Source organism: Danio aesculapii, chromosome 2 (genome assembly GCF_903798145.1).
Source record: "Danio aesculapii chromosome 2, fDanAes4.1, whole genome shotgun sequence".
Classification (NCBI taxonomy): domain Eukaryota; kingdom Metazoa; phylum Chordata; class Actinopteri; order Cypriniformes; family Danionidae; genus Danio; species Danio aesculapii.
In genome coordinates this window covers 19,728,625-19,744,094 of record NC_079436.1, presented here as the reverse complement: position 1 = coordinate 19,744,094, position 15,470 = coordinate 19,728,625, and the positions used below count along the sequence as shown (strand labels likewise).

The following is a 15,470-nucleotide window of genomic DNA, read 5'->3' as shown; positions in this document are numbered from 1 at the left end:
TATAGGTGAATAGAAATAGATATGTCATTTAAAATATACAAAACAAATAGTTTATTTGCATCAGGTCGAAACCAACAGAAAATGATGGCATGGCTTTTATTATTCACGAGGCAGCCTTTCGTGATTGGAAGATGTTTTTAGTTCTATTTAGATCTATTTATTCACATATATATTATGTTTTGTAGTCTGGTTATGAATTTCTTTGCATGTAGGCATTTATTTGCAATATACACACTGGTTATTTATTTACATTCATAACAATCCTAAATGTTTGGCATTGTTTATCTACGAAACGTTACACATCTATCAGTTTATATGCACAGATGTAGGCGCATTCATTTTGTATAGGCTTATTATTATTTTTTTAAATTACGCTACTGACCAAAAAGTTTGTTCGCATAGCTTTATTTTTACCTCATTTGGCTGATGCAAACTTTACATTTACTTGGTTTAAATGTAGAGATAATATCGCAAATATTTAAAATATATAAAACAAATAGTTTATTTGCATCAGAACAAACCCAACGGAAAAGGATGGCATGGATTTTAATATTCATGAGGCAGACTTTTGTGATTGGAAGATCAACCACGCAACGTAATCAATACATAGTTAATATTCATAAGACTTCGCCGAAGATCAGAGGTATCTCGCACGACTCATTTATTATAAACCGTTGCCATAGTACTATTCGTAACTGATGGGGATTTATAGTCCCGGTAGACCACGGATAAACCAAACTTGAACACACGAGCCACGGCTTTGTCAACTTCAAGCGCGAGCTCAGAAAGAAAAAAGACGGATGCCAAATATCACGCAAGGTGCGCGCTCCGCTTCGCGTGTTTCTACATCAAGCTTCCTTTGACGGTGTCTTGATTTAATAAAAGTTTTTCATTTTAACTTAACACATTATGGAGTACTGGAGGCAGTGCAGTCTGTGGCTGATCAATTGTAAAGTTTTGCCCCGGAATCATCGGGTCACGGCGGACTCGGCGCAGGTTTTTGATTTGGCCCAAACTCTTCGGGATGGGGTGCTTCTGTGCCAGCTGCTGAACAATCTCAGACCAGACACCATTAACCTGAAGGAGATCAATCTCAGACCACAGATGTCACAGGTGAGTGCAGACAGCATTCTGGTGCTTAATTATTTTTGTAAAAACTAATTTAATAACGTCATTGCTGTAATTCTAACCTACTGACATGATTTGTGACTGAACTCCCATTGTCCCATTGGACCATGGTAGTATGAATATTTTATCCATATCTCTAATTAAATTTATTTTCACAGATTGTCCGCGGGGTCTTAAAAAGTATTGAAAGTTAATAAATGAATTTAGAGAAATTTAAGGCCCTTAAAGTCTTCAATGCTGTTACAAGGTATTAAATTTGCATCATTTTTATTATACAGTTGTATAACGTTAATTATAGTTGTTTGCTAAAGTTTTAAATTTTGGCATGATAGGTAGTTTATAAAATTGATAAAATCCTGCTATACTTGATGTCACACTGCTTTGTTTTCTGCAGTAATGAAGACAGCACCATTATTTTTGCTTACATAGTATTTCAAAGTATGTGAATAATGTTTTAGTTAAGGATTAATTTCTTACAATCCATATTTAGTGAATATATTTAAAATGTCGCCAATGTTACCAGTTCAGACAAAGTGGCGATGAGGTCTAAAAATGTATGAAAAGAGTGTTAAAAAAGTCTTAAAAGGTATTAAATTTTACTCTCTGATTCCTGTATATACCCTGTTTTAAGTTGCTCATTATGTATGGTATGCGAGTAAGTTTAGGTAACTTAACCCTCTGGTGCTATGACTTTCATATATTTTTACAATGATTTACAGAAAATACCCAGTAAATTTGCATTCAGTAACAATGGTTTATATATACAAAGACATTTTCCAAGGCACTTTTAGAATGAGTAATTTGATGGCATAGCCTATTAACATTGCCACTAAGCCTCCGCTATAGTGTAAACCATTCATCTAGAAGTTTTGCATTATTTAAGGATAATTGACTGTTGTACATTATTATATGTACAATATAGACTTTTTTTGTTTTATTATTACATAAATATAGCTGTTAAGTTGAATGGAATATGACAAGTAGTGAACATTTACTGTATTTAACAGTAGTCAACAATTGAAGTGGATCTCAAAAGTTCACGAAGGTTATCCTAATAAGCCTTACTTTGTTTTTGGCACAGCTTTGATGAAAGTTTTTCAACCACTTCAAATGTTTACTACTTTATGAAGCTAAATAGACAATCATGTTACCGAAAAATCTACTGTAAAAATGTCCAAACTGTAAAATGAAAGGAAAGCTTTATTAAATTAAAGCTGTGTTTCAGATTTAAAGATTAAATCAATCGATCAATCAATTAATTAATCAATCAGTAATTAAACACATAAATAAATGATCAGAAAAAAAATTGTTCTCATTTTTTGATCATGAAGCTCAGCATGATTTTTTTCAGTGTCCTTATCTAATCCCATCCGTGATTTTAGATTATTAATGACCAAAATCTGAATTAATGATACAAATCTGAAAACTAAAACACAAATGTTTTCATTAAAAAGTAACTGAACAGCACCAGAGTGTTATAAGGCTTCATAGTACTAGCCAGTGTCATCGTAGCACACAAGTGGCCCCAGTTTCAGCATGTCAGACAAAAGGCTCAGTGGTAGATCCACACAGCTCTCTTTGTAAAACTTCATCATTCAGTCAGTCCACAAAACTAAGCAAACACTGAGCTAATGAAACATCAATTTTTAAACGTACATGGTGTCTTGGTATGGACCCAAAAGTCATCCAGATGAATGTTCCATCTGATCCGCTGCTGTGTAAGCAAGTGTTTAGGGCTGAGTCGTCTCAGGCAGTTTGCCCAGGCCCTAAACAACTCTTCCCAGATGCCCCTGTTTCGCTCCAGCGACCAGATAAAATCCAACTTTGATCTGACTGATTTTTAAACTCACAAATCCACCCTTCTGAATTGACGAGACACAGTCAGTCTCCATCAGACAGCGGAAGAGAGCGATTTTTAGAAACATCCCTTGAGACATTCCTGACACTTATCTGACTCATGCAAAAAGGGCTTATTTTGATGAGTGTGCTTTTTGTGCTTTAGGATTATTCATTTGAATTTTATTCAGTTTCAGCTGTCATGGCAACATCTCAAGTTTAAAGCAACCTTTCATGTCATTTTCTCCCTTGAAGTTAGTGGGTTGTGCTCTTGAAAAGAAGTTGAAAATTAGTCAATTGCACCAATTAAGCAATAGAGACCATTTGTGATTATTTGTAAACTTCATTTCCTCATCTACTGAAGGAAACGCTGTTAGACTTAATGAGTCCACTAATTTGTCTTCTAAATTTCCACAGATGATCCCTGTGATATGACTGAATTACTTTTATCCTGGCTAGACAGTATTCCCATTTTCAACTATTTGTACTTTCCAAAAAGCTCTTGCATTTCAAATCACATTACATATACATTCTTTAATATTACTTTAATCTTGATTACATTTTTAGAATGGTTTGCAGAAGCTACTAAAATGTCATTCTGTGTAATTTAAATGCCAAATCTGTATTTCAAACAAAGACTCTATTTAAGTAAAACGCTAACTCATTTTAAATGATTATGCATTGCAGTCTACTAGGTTTTAATCATTGGTCTTTAATAAGCTTATAATAATGTAAGGTATGAAAAAATTTACAATAACCCCTAGTTCTTTTATATGTTTGAGTGCAGGTCAGAAAAATGATGTTGTTTCATTCTAACTTAAACATATCTGTTACACTCAGAAATGACATTTGCTGTTTGTTTAAACTGCTTAGTTTAAATGAGCTGAATCAACACAATTTTAGATTTTTTTAAACAACTTGCTGTTTTATTTATGTTCAATCCACTTAAATTAGTAAAAATTAATAAGTTAACTTAATTCCTTCATGTTGTCCTAACACAAATCAATTGTGTGAAATCCAACATTTGTTTTTACAGCGTACGCTAACGGAACATTATTTCACCTATAATTTTACAGTTCATTCTCACAAAAGCTATTTGAAATTCTCAAGCTGACACTTGTATTAGGTAAGCTTATAAAATCACTGTAGTAAATTTCAAAATGTTTATGACTCACAGGTGTAGGGATCACCTAAATGTAAGCAAAATTATTAGAAAATTAAGTGGTTTAACCAAGTCAGATTTTTGATTTTTTTTTTAAAAGTTTCTCTGCCTGAAGAATATCCGTACATTCCTCTCTGCATGCTGTGAAGAATTTGGGATGAAGAAGAGTGACTTGTTTGAGGCCTTCGATCTCTTTGATGTCCGTGATTTCGGAAAGGTAATAAAAAAAGTCTATTTCATAGGTAATTTCATTCTGTTATACTGTATATCTACAATCAGTATATTATGATTTCGGTGTGTGTGTATATATATATATATATATATGTATATGTATATAACGGATGTTTGTTTATTTATATATTCATTAAAACAGTAAACAAAGATAGATTTCTAATTTACTGGAATGCATCTTGATTTACAATACAGTGATTTTAGACATTTGCGTTTCTGTTTTTTTAGTGTTTAGGAGCAGAGTTATTATACTATTTTTTTTTTATTGTATGAAATGAATTAAAAAGAAATGGAGATTGGTACAAAGCTGGATTTGTGTTTCTATAAAAACATTCATCTTTCTTTAAATTTACGTTTAGGAAACATGTTGATGTGTTGCTTTCCTTTCCAATTAATTATTACACTTGGTCTTAAAATGTCTTAACAAGTTTTAAAATAAAATTTAATTATAATTAATATTATTAAAAAATATTATATTTTGAAATCACAAGTACAGTAATAGCTGAGTTATCTGTTATAATGTTTTTTGTAAATGGGTGAACATTATTGGCTGAATATGGGTCAGACAGTATGTATTGATGGAGGGGGAGGGTGACACTGCTGACCAGAGAATCTAATTTACAATTCCATGCTCTTTATTTTACTTGCCGCATTATGATCAGCATGACTCAAAAATAATGCTTTTCTTAATCATTCATCAGCTAGAATTTGGAATGCTATATTCCAATATTGTCGTCATTATAGTTTTATAGTGAACACTGCTTTTAGTGAATAGTTATGACTTTATCGGTTTTATTATTGTTATAGTTAATCCTTTGTGCCTTAAAGGGGCAGTGAATGAAGAAATCTAATTTCTCTTGATCTTGTTGATATATACATGTACATATTGTTGCATAGGAGGAGGGTGAACAAACTCCAGGGTAAGGCTAATATATGCGCTGCCCTTTAATGAATTTAAAAAGATTTGCGACTGACCAACAAGAGGTTTTAACAAAAGCACCGCCTATCAACAAACATCTATTATATTCAACACGCACAGTAAATTATTTTATTAAAATAACCCACTGATCTACACTACCGGTCAAAAGTTTGGGGTCAGTTTATTTATTTTTTATTATTATTACTTTTATTTAAAGATCTAATTAAAATTATTCTGTTCATCAAGACGGCATTTATTAAATATAGAAAAAAGTTAAATATTTATTAAATATTTATTTATTACTTACTGTATGCAGTTAGAAATGAAATCATTACTCCTTGTTGCTTTTATTACTATTACCAATAATAATCATAATAATAATAATTAATATTAGAGAGGACGCTGCCCACACTATTCTTTCGTCCTAGGCGGCCCTGAGAATACGAAATCATTCTCTTTTTCACGAGGCCAATCGAAAACCGAAATTGTAATTCAGCAATAAATATTTGACCTTAAAAATGTAAAACTCCAAACGATTGCCGAAACAAGATTACTACACTATAGGCTAGACTACGTTACAATGAAACTACCAATTTCATTTAATGCTGAAAACAAATTGAACCAGAATAATATATTATTATACCTCTCTCGAAATACTCATTTGCCGTTTTATTACTTCTGTCCTTGACCAGCAAATCAGAATAGTCCGCTGGCCAGCAGTTTTGGTTTGGTTTTCAGAGCAGCTGCGAACTCCAGTAATAAACAGCGCTCGTCAGTGCAACGTGCGGGGTTGGACGGTTTGTTTTTTGTGTGGAGGTGGACTTTAAATTTGATTGACAAACTTACAATAGCTAAAGTGTTGCGTTAATCATCAACATTAAATTACATTCATATTACACCTTATACCCGTTACATGTTTTCAATGCATTTTTTTCTTTGCTGCTATCTCCGTGGTCTCTGGCCAGGGGGAGGCTACGCCTTCCCCAGCCTTACACACGCTCCGCCTATGTATTGTTGACATGTTGTCAAAAAATCATCCTGTAAGTTTCAGAACACAACTTTATCATTATTCAGTATTGAAGACAATCTGCCAAAATGACAAGTTGAGAAATGAGCCGTTTTATTACATGATAGCGTAACTAAAGTCCACCCCATAAAAGACGATCAGCACTTCTTCATTCACTGATTTGCGAATGTAGCAGGTACATACTTACCAAGATAGTTAAACTCAAGATTATGCATAAACCAAATAATAAAGACACTCCGAGACAAGAATATGCTAACAATAGAATATGCAACTGACAAGTTATCCTAATAAGTTCCAGATGCGCACATTAAGAAATTGGTCCTATATTAACTTTATTTTACTGTGTATTAAAAAAAAAGACTAGAAACTATTTGACAATTAATTTTCAGAGAGATTGAAAAATTTAAGATATTAGCAATTAACAAAAAGATCGCATTAACAAAAGTCATGTGGTTTTGTTATAAAAGATCATGTGATGATAAAATGTGTGTGATGGGATGCATTAATGAACAAACCAGTGGGCCAACCAAACGCCACCACGAATTCATTGTCTTCTGAGGCGCAAGTAATTAGTTAAAAAAGGAAAAGACTTACGCAGCTTCTCCTACCGCAACACATTACGGTACCAGTTTATTAGGAAGTGATGATTATTTCTCTTTAACTTATGGGATGGAAACGGTGCTTTATTCACATTTTTATGCAATATTAAGTCACAGTCGTAGCACCACCTGTTGACAGAAGGAAGTTTGGCATAAATGTGCAATTTTCCCAGGTTATATATCAGCTTAAATTATTATTGTCCACTGTTCTCTGTCATCCTAAGGCCACCGGGAGGTGGTGAGTCCAGGTGCGAGGTCCCTTTCATCGCTGCTTGCAGCTTTAATATTGTTTTGTTTTCACTTGCAGACAGACTAAGTCAAAATTAAAAAAGGAGGCAAAATTATCTGCCAATGGGGTAAGCAAAATAATCTTGTTTAGACGTTGAAATGTAGATATTTGGACAAGAAACAAGACAAAATGATTTTTTAAAAATAAATCTTATAAGTAAAAAACACAATTAATCTTTATTACACCTCCAAACATAATATTTATTTGTGTCCGAATGTTTTAAACTCTCCTGTCACAGACCTTAAAAACACATGCAAATGATAAACCTTCACTGTATTATGGTTAAACCTAGCAGAGACTCTACAAATCACATGTTCTGTTTCTCCTGCATAACTATAATTTAGACTCAACATTGCATACCTTGCGCTTGCGATGTGTGTATTGCAGATGTGCACATTGCGATATTGATGCTGAAACTATATATTTTAAAGCCCTACTACAATCTGCCATTACTCGAATGGTTTGTTACAAGCGGAGCGGTTTAAACGACACAGTTTGCAACCATTTCACATGAATATTACCGTTTATAGATATTATTTTAGAAAAGATATCTGAAGATCTCTATTCACATTTTCCATGGAAAAACACAGTTTGTTTAATACACGTCTTCTCGTGGTTTGCAGACACTTGTACGTGTCAGGCTGATGTGATTGTGGTCTGGCCTCTGAAGGTCACCTGTAATCAATAGCTCATTTATTTCCCCAAGCTTCCCATGTAAAACCTCTTTCTGAATGTTTGGACTGTCTTTGTTTGTTCTTGTAGTACAATAATTCCCTGAGCCGCCTAAGTAACTGACTCTTAACCAGCTTCTACCTAGGATTCCACTTCCTGGGAAGTGCAGTGGCTGAAGGTCTGGTCTCGTGTGGGTTTAAACATAAGTGAAGTGTTCTTTGTGCTGTGAGGGCAGAGCTGTTTTCACAGAGGAGTTCAGCTATTGTTTGACTGTCCTCACAGGACACATCTGCAGCCATGCAGAATCATCAGCACAGCCCTACAGGGCTAGAGAGAGCACTCCTGAAAGAACTGACTAATGCAGGGAACAGAAAAGCTGTTCAAACACCCCCACTGCACAGTTTTGACTGCTTATGGCTAAGGGCATATGTGTTTGTCAATGGACCTGAGGAGTGCCGTTTGTTCATAGGCAGTAATACCTTAAATCACTAGTAGTTTTACCAACTAAATTGGTCTAATCTTTTGGTGTAGTCTGTCAGTAGGAAATATTGGTTTACATTTCTACAAATGTATTTATTTGCTATTAATTGTAGTGTAGAGGTTTGTTTGACAGCAGTCAGTGCTCCAGAAAGAGATCTGATCTCACCAGCATTCAGTCTTTACAGACAAACAAGTAGAAGCAGATTAAATCCAGAAGAACTGAAAAATATCTCCCAAACCTGCATATTTGTATACGTTTTTGGGTAAAAATGCTGTAAAGTGAGTATGCTTTCAAAAATAAAGCATATACATATATTTTATTCAGGGTTTGTATGGGTGCTAAAATGGATGCTTGAAAATAAATGGATGCTTGAAAATGCTTTAGTCTAGTGTTTTCAAGATTTGAAAAGTGCTTAGATTTTGGAAATCGTAGATCTTAGATTTTTTTTTCCAGATGAGTAATTGATCTTACTAAATACATAATAATAATAATAATCTATTTATAAAAAAATAAAATACATCTTTTTGTTGCTTGGAGTCTACCACTTCATGAGTGAGCAGTGTGCATGGAATCAAAATATATGTATGTAAATATGCAATTTGCCACACTTGTAAAGTGCTGTAAAAGTTTGCGAATGCACCTGCAAAGTGTTTGAAAGGTGCTTGAAGTGGTGGTCCTGAGAGTATTTGTTAAGACTTGGTTGTGTTTATAAAATGCAAAGCTATGTATGTTCATGCTTCATTTGTAAAAAATCCCTATATTTGTTCATATATCTTACTTTCATTAAATTCTGCTACTCAGCTAACATGAAAACGTCATATTTCCTAGTTTCTCAGAAAGCCCACCCTCAAGAGGCTCTGATTGGTCAGCTAACATAATTTGCTGTGATTCGAGGATTGGCTCCACGTCACCAAGAAAAGCGTCACGCCTCTTGCACGCACTTTGCCTCTGTTGTGTAATAGTGTCAGTCAGAGTAGCTGTTAGCTGTATCAGTTTGTGCCTGAATCAGACAAAAAATGAAGAGCACACAGCTGAACCGCATACCTGCTCTCTAAAATAAAATCTGACAAGTGTCTTTCACATATATTTGGGTTATAAGCATGTGTAAGTAATATGAAACGTTCACATGTCTTTTGCGAGTTCATTATTTGTGGCTGTTCACAGCAATTTTATGGATAAATATGAATTTGTAGCTAAATTATTAATAGTGTCAAACAGCATTTCCTGTTGTTTACATCCTTATGTCGCTACAACATACTGTTAACGCTAGAAACTATGCATGGAATAGATACATTTTATCAAATAAAAAGACTTACAGGTTGTGGCTCACAGTCCTCAGCTTCGTCTATTATGGTTGGAGCTGCTCCTTCTTTGAGGAGTTTTAGCCGAATCCAGGACTGAACAGGGAGAGATTCTGGAAGCTGTCCTTTGTCAAATGCTAGCTATATCTTTTTTTTTTAATTCTCTGGAACATAATTAAAATTAAATTGTAAGCACTTCTCTCTTTGTGTCGTGTCCTTTGGAAGCCCAAATACAGAAACAGAGCAAGCTCTGAGGAAATATCAGCGTTTGGACGGCATTTTAGCTTTCTCCGCTATAACATTACAGCACCTCTGGCCACACCCCTTCACTGTTTGAGGTGTATGTGCGTAACCTGAAGTGTTTATGATCTTACTAGCCCGGATGTATTTTTTTGTAGTCCAAAAACTTTGTTTGCTGTAGGCTTTGCTAAGCTAACTCTGTAAAAGCCAATGTCTCCCTTTGCATTGAACCTTGAGCGTATTACAATCAGAGATGTTGTTTATGTTCACACAGCTACATTACATATGATTACAGCTACACTAGACCATTTTAAGTTTGGCTTTGGGAGTAAACAATTTCAGTTAACAAAACATGGTCCTGATACTGGCAGGGATTGTAGGTGGCTGGAGTGAATAACCAGCTCTTTCTTCCACGCTTGTTATCATGGCTGAGGTGAGTCCTTTGAGCAAGGCTCCAAACTGGTCCATGTGTGGGTGTGAGTCACACAATTATTTTTTAAAGGACAAAATGTCTGCTAAATGCTTAAAATAAACATAAACTAACATAAACTTCTGTCTGCGCCAATAGAGTAGTTGTTAGTGCATTGGCACCTAGCATGGTGAGTTCGATTCCTGAATTGAGGTTCTTTGCAGATTTTTCTCCTCTTTCTGCTGCTCATACTTTCCTGTCTGTAAATCTCCACTGTCCTATCATAACTCCCTAAAAAACCCTAAGAATGTTAAACTAAACTAAAACTTCTATTAATCAATTGAAATCAACATTTGGTGGTCTACCTTTTTCATTTAAAGCAGCTTTTGACAAGCTTGGTACTAGGCAACGGCCGGTATAAGATTCTGACGGTATGATAACCTGGGAAAAAAATATCATGGTTTCACTGTATCACGGTATTGTGATCACTGCTCCAAAATATTTTCTTTTTAAATGTCTGGGTAAAAAGCAACACATTTTTTTTCAACTATTAAACACGATATATATTTTATTTTAATAACATTTAAAATATTTGAGTCCAGCAGTTTTTGATGTGGAGGTTCCTTTACTGCTGTAGATACTGTTGCCCTAATAAACAAAATAAAACAGTTATGGAAAACATGTAAAAAAAGAAAACAAAACTTGCATATACATTAGGAATGGTATAACAAAAAAGTTTGGTAACCAGTTACTGTTTAACAAAAACCAGTTATTGTTCCATGCCTACTTGATACACCTGCACATAGTTTTTCAGATACTGTAGCTTTGCATGTAGGTTTCTTGAAATGTCTTGGAGATGCTTCCACAGTTCTTTTGGATCTAGATGGTCTCAGTTTGTTATTTTTCTTCATGTCTTTCTAGATGGACTGGATGATGGTGAGATCAGATCTCTGTGATGTTTTAGTAAAAGTAGCACTGCTGTTTTTTCAGACCTTTTTCAGAACACAAAATTACCCATTATGCTTTGCGTGTATGCTTAGGAAGGAAGCTTTGAACTTCCGCTTGATGCATCGACAGAGTTACAGAGATATTGAACGGCTTTGAAATGATGGTTGTAATCTGTTTCACTTGGTTTTATCATCTAGCTAATATTGCTTGTTGACATTAACACTTTTCCAGAACATTTTTGTTTACCAAAATAATTACGTTTATACATAGTCATGTAAAAAACTATTTCTTCCGCATCAGAGCAGGGTGCACATTTACTAGGGGAAATACGATGGTCTACAATATTATGCTGGTACTTCCAAAGGTGTTTTTGGAGCTTTGTATGGCATGGATTGGAATTTTTATTAATGGTGTGACCATTTATTTATTATTATAGAAGAACTTCAGTAGTTCTTTATTTCATTCATATTTTTTGGCTGTTCCTCTCAATGATCTTGAAGATGGACATATTATAATATAATATAGATAGGCCACATTTATATTATTGTCACTTGTAAAAAAAAAAAATAATAATAAGATCTGTCCTCCCTGGCTATATCTAACAAGTTTTCACTTCCAGCTATTGCGCTTTTACTTTTAATCTAGAATAATTGAATAACTTGTTGATTTCAGACATATGCTTCTGAAAATAATGAATTAAAAATAATAATAAAAAAAACAAAGGAAAAAATTTCTGGTTAAATAATCCACAAATCTATTAGTAAGCTTCTTTGTTCAGATTTGCTAATGAAGTTTTTAAGCTGCAAATAATCATATTAGGATGATTTCTAAAGGATCATGTGACACGTAAGACTTCAGTAATGACTTTCACAGTGAAGCAGTGTCACCATTGTAAGAAGTGTTAACATTACTTCACACTGTGCAATTTCAGACTGTGATTGCTGTGTTTTGCTCAATTTATAGGTCTCTGTGCATGTGTTCTCAAGGTTTAAGTTAATCCTTCTCAATAATCTTTGCCCCACATCTACAGCATTAACACGAGTTTGCCTTGTAAATACGCATGTTACATCTACGTCCTTTAAATCTGCTTTAACGGAAATAATAAAGCAATGACATGAAATAAAGCACAGATTTGGCACTCGGAGTTCAATTAATGTGCTTATTAAATGAAAGTAGTTTACTAAAACAGATAATTCATACACGTTTTTGTAGGGATGCTCTGTTCAGGATTTTCTGTTCAAGCGATACAGAGTACCGATTCTGGTTCTTCAAGCTTTATAATGCAATGGATTATGCACATCTTGATTCTAAGTATGACACTTGAGTGAAGATCTCTCTTTACCTAAGAGAATAAATGAAGGATGTTCCATACAATCCCTTAAATGTGCCTCTTATAACCATTTATTGTAGACATGTCATGGTCAGAAGCAGCTTTACAGAAAATATTCGATAAAATAGTCAAAAACACAGAACTTTCAGCTTTTATATATGTAAAAAGGTCTAAATACAGTCTAAAAACAGTAAAAATGCCATTCCAATCTCTTGCTAATTCACTGTCATCTCCATGATTTCCAGGGTATCTAATTCAAAACGCCTGTGATCGGTTCATTAGATCGGCCAGATTGACGAGTACCGATCGAGTCATAAAATGTGATTATCGGCCAATATCGATCTCTAGCTCACGATCAGAGTATCTCTACATTTTTGTAATATTCTGGAAAACATCCATGAAAAAATTCCATAGTATATTGAACTGTATTACTCTGTGTTCCAATGCACTCTAATTTAAAAATTGGCCATTCATTTAAAATCATTAAATTTAAAATTATTAAATCGTTTTTTTTTTTGTTATTAAATTTATAGGACCAAATTTAACCCAATGTTTAGGTTAGTCCATATTTTACCCAGTTTGGGTTTAAATAACTCATCATTTATTAGAGTTTAGTTAATTGTAATATAAAATATTAAATATATCTTTTATGTATGATAAATAGAATAAAGTATAGCTGCTTTAAGTACAGTTGAAGTCAGAATTATTAGCCCCCCTTTGACTTTTTTTTTTTCTTTTTTAAATATTTCCCAAATGATGTTTAACAGAGCAAGGAAATTTTCACAGTATGTCTGATAATATTTTTTCTTCTGGAGAAAGTCTTATTTGTTTTTGTTTCGACTAGAATAAAAGCAGTTTTTAGGTTAAAATATATATATATATATATTTTAAGGTCAAAATTATTAGCCCCTTTAAGCTATATTTTTTTCGATTTGTCTACAGAACAAACCATCATGATACAATAACTTGCCTAATTACCCTAACCTGCCTAGTTAACCTAATTAACCCTGTTGAGCCTTTAAATGTCACTAAGCTTTATAGAAGTGTCTTGAAAAATATCTAGTCAAATATTATTTACTGTATATTAAACTGACAAGGCTTTAAAAGGGCAATGTCACATGAGCACAATGAACACAATATTTTATATACAGATGAAGTCAGAACTATTAGCCCCTCTTTGAAAATTTGTTTCTTTTTTTTTTTAATATTTCCCAAATGATGTTTACAGAGCAAGAAAATTTTTAATTTTAAGTTTTTTTAACAACCCTAACCTGCCTAGTTAATCTAATTAACTCAGTTAAGCCTTTAAATGTCACTAAGCTGTATAGAAGTGTCTTGAAAAATATCTAGTCAAATATTATTTTCTGTCATCATGGCAAAGATAAAAGAAATCAGTTATTAGAAATGAGTTATTAAAACTATTATGTTTAGAAATGTGTTGATGAAAATCTTCTCTCCGTTAAACAGAAATTGCTGAAAAAATAAACAGGGGGTTAATAATTCTGACTTCAACTGTATGCTCCTTTTATCCTCATTTGTAAGTCACTTTGGATGAAAGCTGCTAATTTAATAAATGTGAATGAAATATGTAGGGGTTTCCTTCATTGTAATGTTATAAAAGCATTAAGCAGAATGAGTTGCTGTGCCACAGTGATTTTAGCTTGTGTAAAGGTTTTGTACATACTTCACTTTATGTGGTGTCTTAAGCTTTTACATGGTTTCAGTGCTTTTTTAAAACTGTTACTCATGGACTCACACAGGTGTTAATGTAGATGAACTCTACTCATGGTTGCTTTACAGACCACACAGCTGCATGTTCACCTTTTCTCACCTTTCATCTTCCTGTGCTGTTTCCTTAGAGACTTTGCCGCATGTCATCTTATGCGCATGTTGTTCCTGTCACCCCGGTTGACAGAAGAGATATGGATTTACTACATGCCTTCCAGGCGTTCTCTTATTATTAGGTTACTGGGGTAGTAAACTGACAGTCAGATAACAGAACAATATGAAATCAATAGGTTGGGGGAAGGTTGTCTTTATATTCCTAAAGCAGTGATGATTTACTGACTGAGTTGATTCATTTGCATCGATATGTTTTAAATGAGTTTGGAATCCAAAAATAACATTGAGAACAGATGTTTGTGATTGTTTTTCCCAGTACTGGGTTGCAGCTTAAAGGGCATGCGCTCAGCAGCTACATTTTAATAAAACATTAGTGCTTCATACTGTACAGTAATTTCATACAGAACTTTTTTTATTACTTATATTGACAATGGTGTTCAGTCAATAAATACCAATGTCGATTTTAATTCTGTTCATCTTTATTTCTATAACGCTATTACAATGTAGATTGTGTTGTATGTGATTGTGTCACATAGAAGATTATAGTAAATTGAAACAGTGTCAGTTCAGTTTTTAAGTTCAGTTTGGTTCAGTTCAGTGTTGTTTAATATTTACTGCTAAGAGTCCAAACACTGAAGAGCAACCGCCCAGCCCTAATTTTAATATTTAATCCTTGTCTCTTATGTAAGCGCATTGTTTTTTTATGACTGTATAACGGTATTGAAACTGATACCTTTGCTATTTTTAGATCCCGTGGTATATCATATTACCGTATTACCGCCCAAGCCTACTGGATGGGCTTTTTTTTTGTACAACGTATTAGTTAACCTTTGAAATCAATCATTTGAATTTTTATTATTTTTTTTATCAAAATCTCGCTCTGACTAAACAGTTCTTTTTCTATTTGATTTTTCCTATTTGAACATGCTAAACAAGTGAAGCAAAGGCAACCTTCTCAAGCTGATCTAAGGTGGCACGACTTGCGAAATGATAGATAATGGTTGCAAATCTAGTGCAACCACATGACCATCTTTGCAGATATGTGGCCATGTACTG

General features: G+C 33.8%; 1 protein-coding gene across 1 annotated transcript in view; it reads left to right on the top strand.

The window, feature by feature from the left end:
• Positions 1–709: 709 nt before the first annotated feature.
• Positions 710–15,470, top strand: part of vav3b (vav 3 guanine nucleotide exchange factor b) — a 120,144-nt gene continuing 105,383 nt past the window's right edge. Inside the window, exons 1-2 of the mRNA XM_056474261.1 lie at positions 710–1,113; positions 4,227–4,343. Coding sequence (XP_056330236.1) covers positions 910–1,113; positions 4,227–4,343 — 321 coding nt within the window. The 5' untranslated portion in view covers positions 710–909. The remainder of the gene's footprint in view (positions 1,114–4,226; positions 4,344–15,470) is intronic.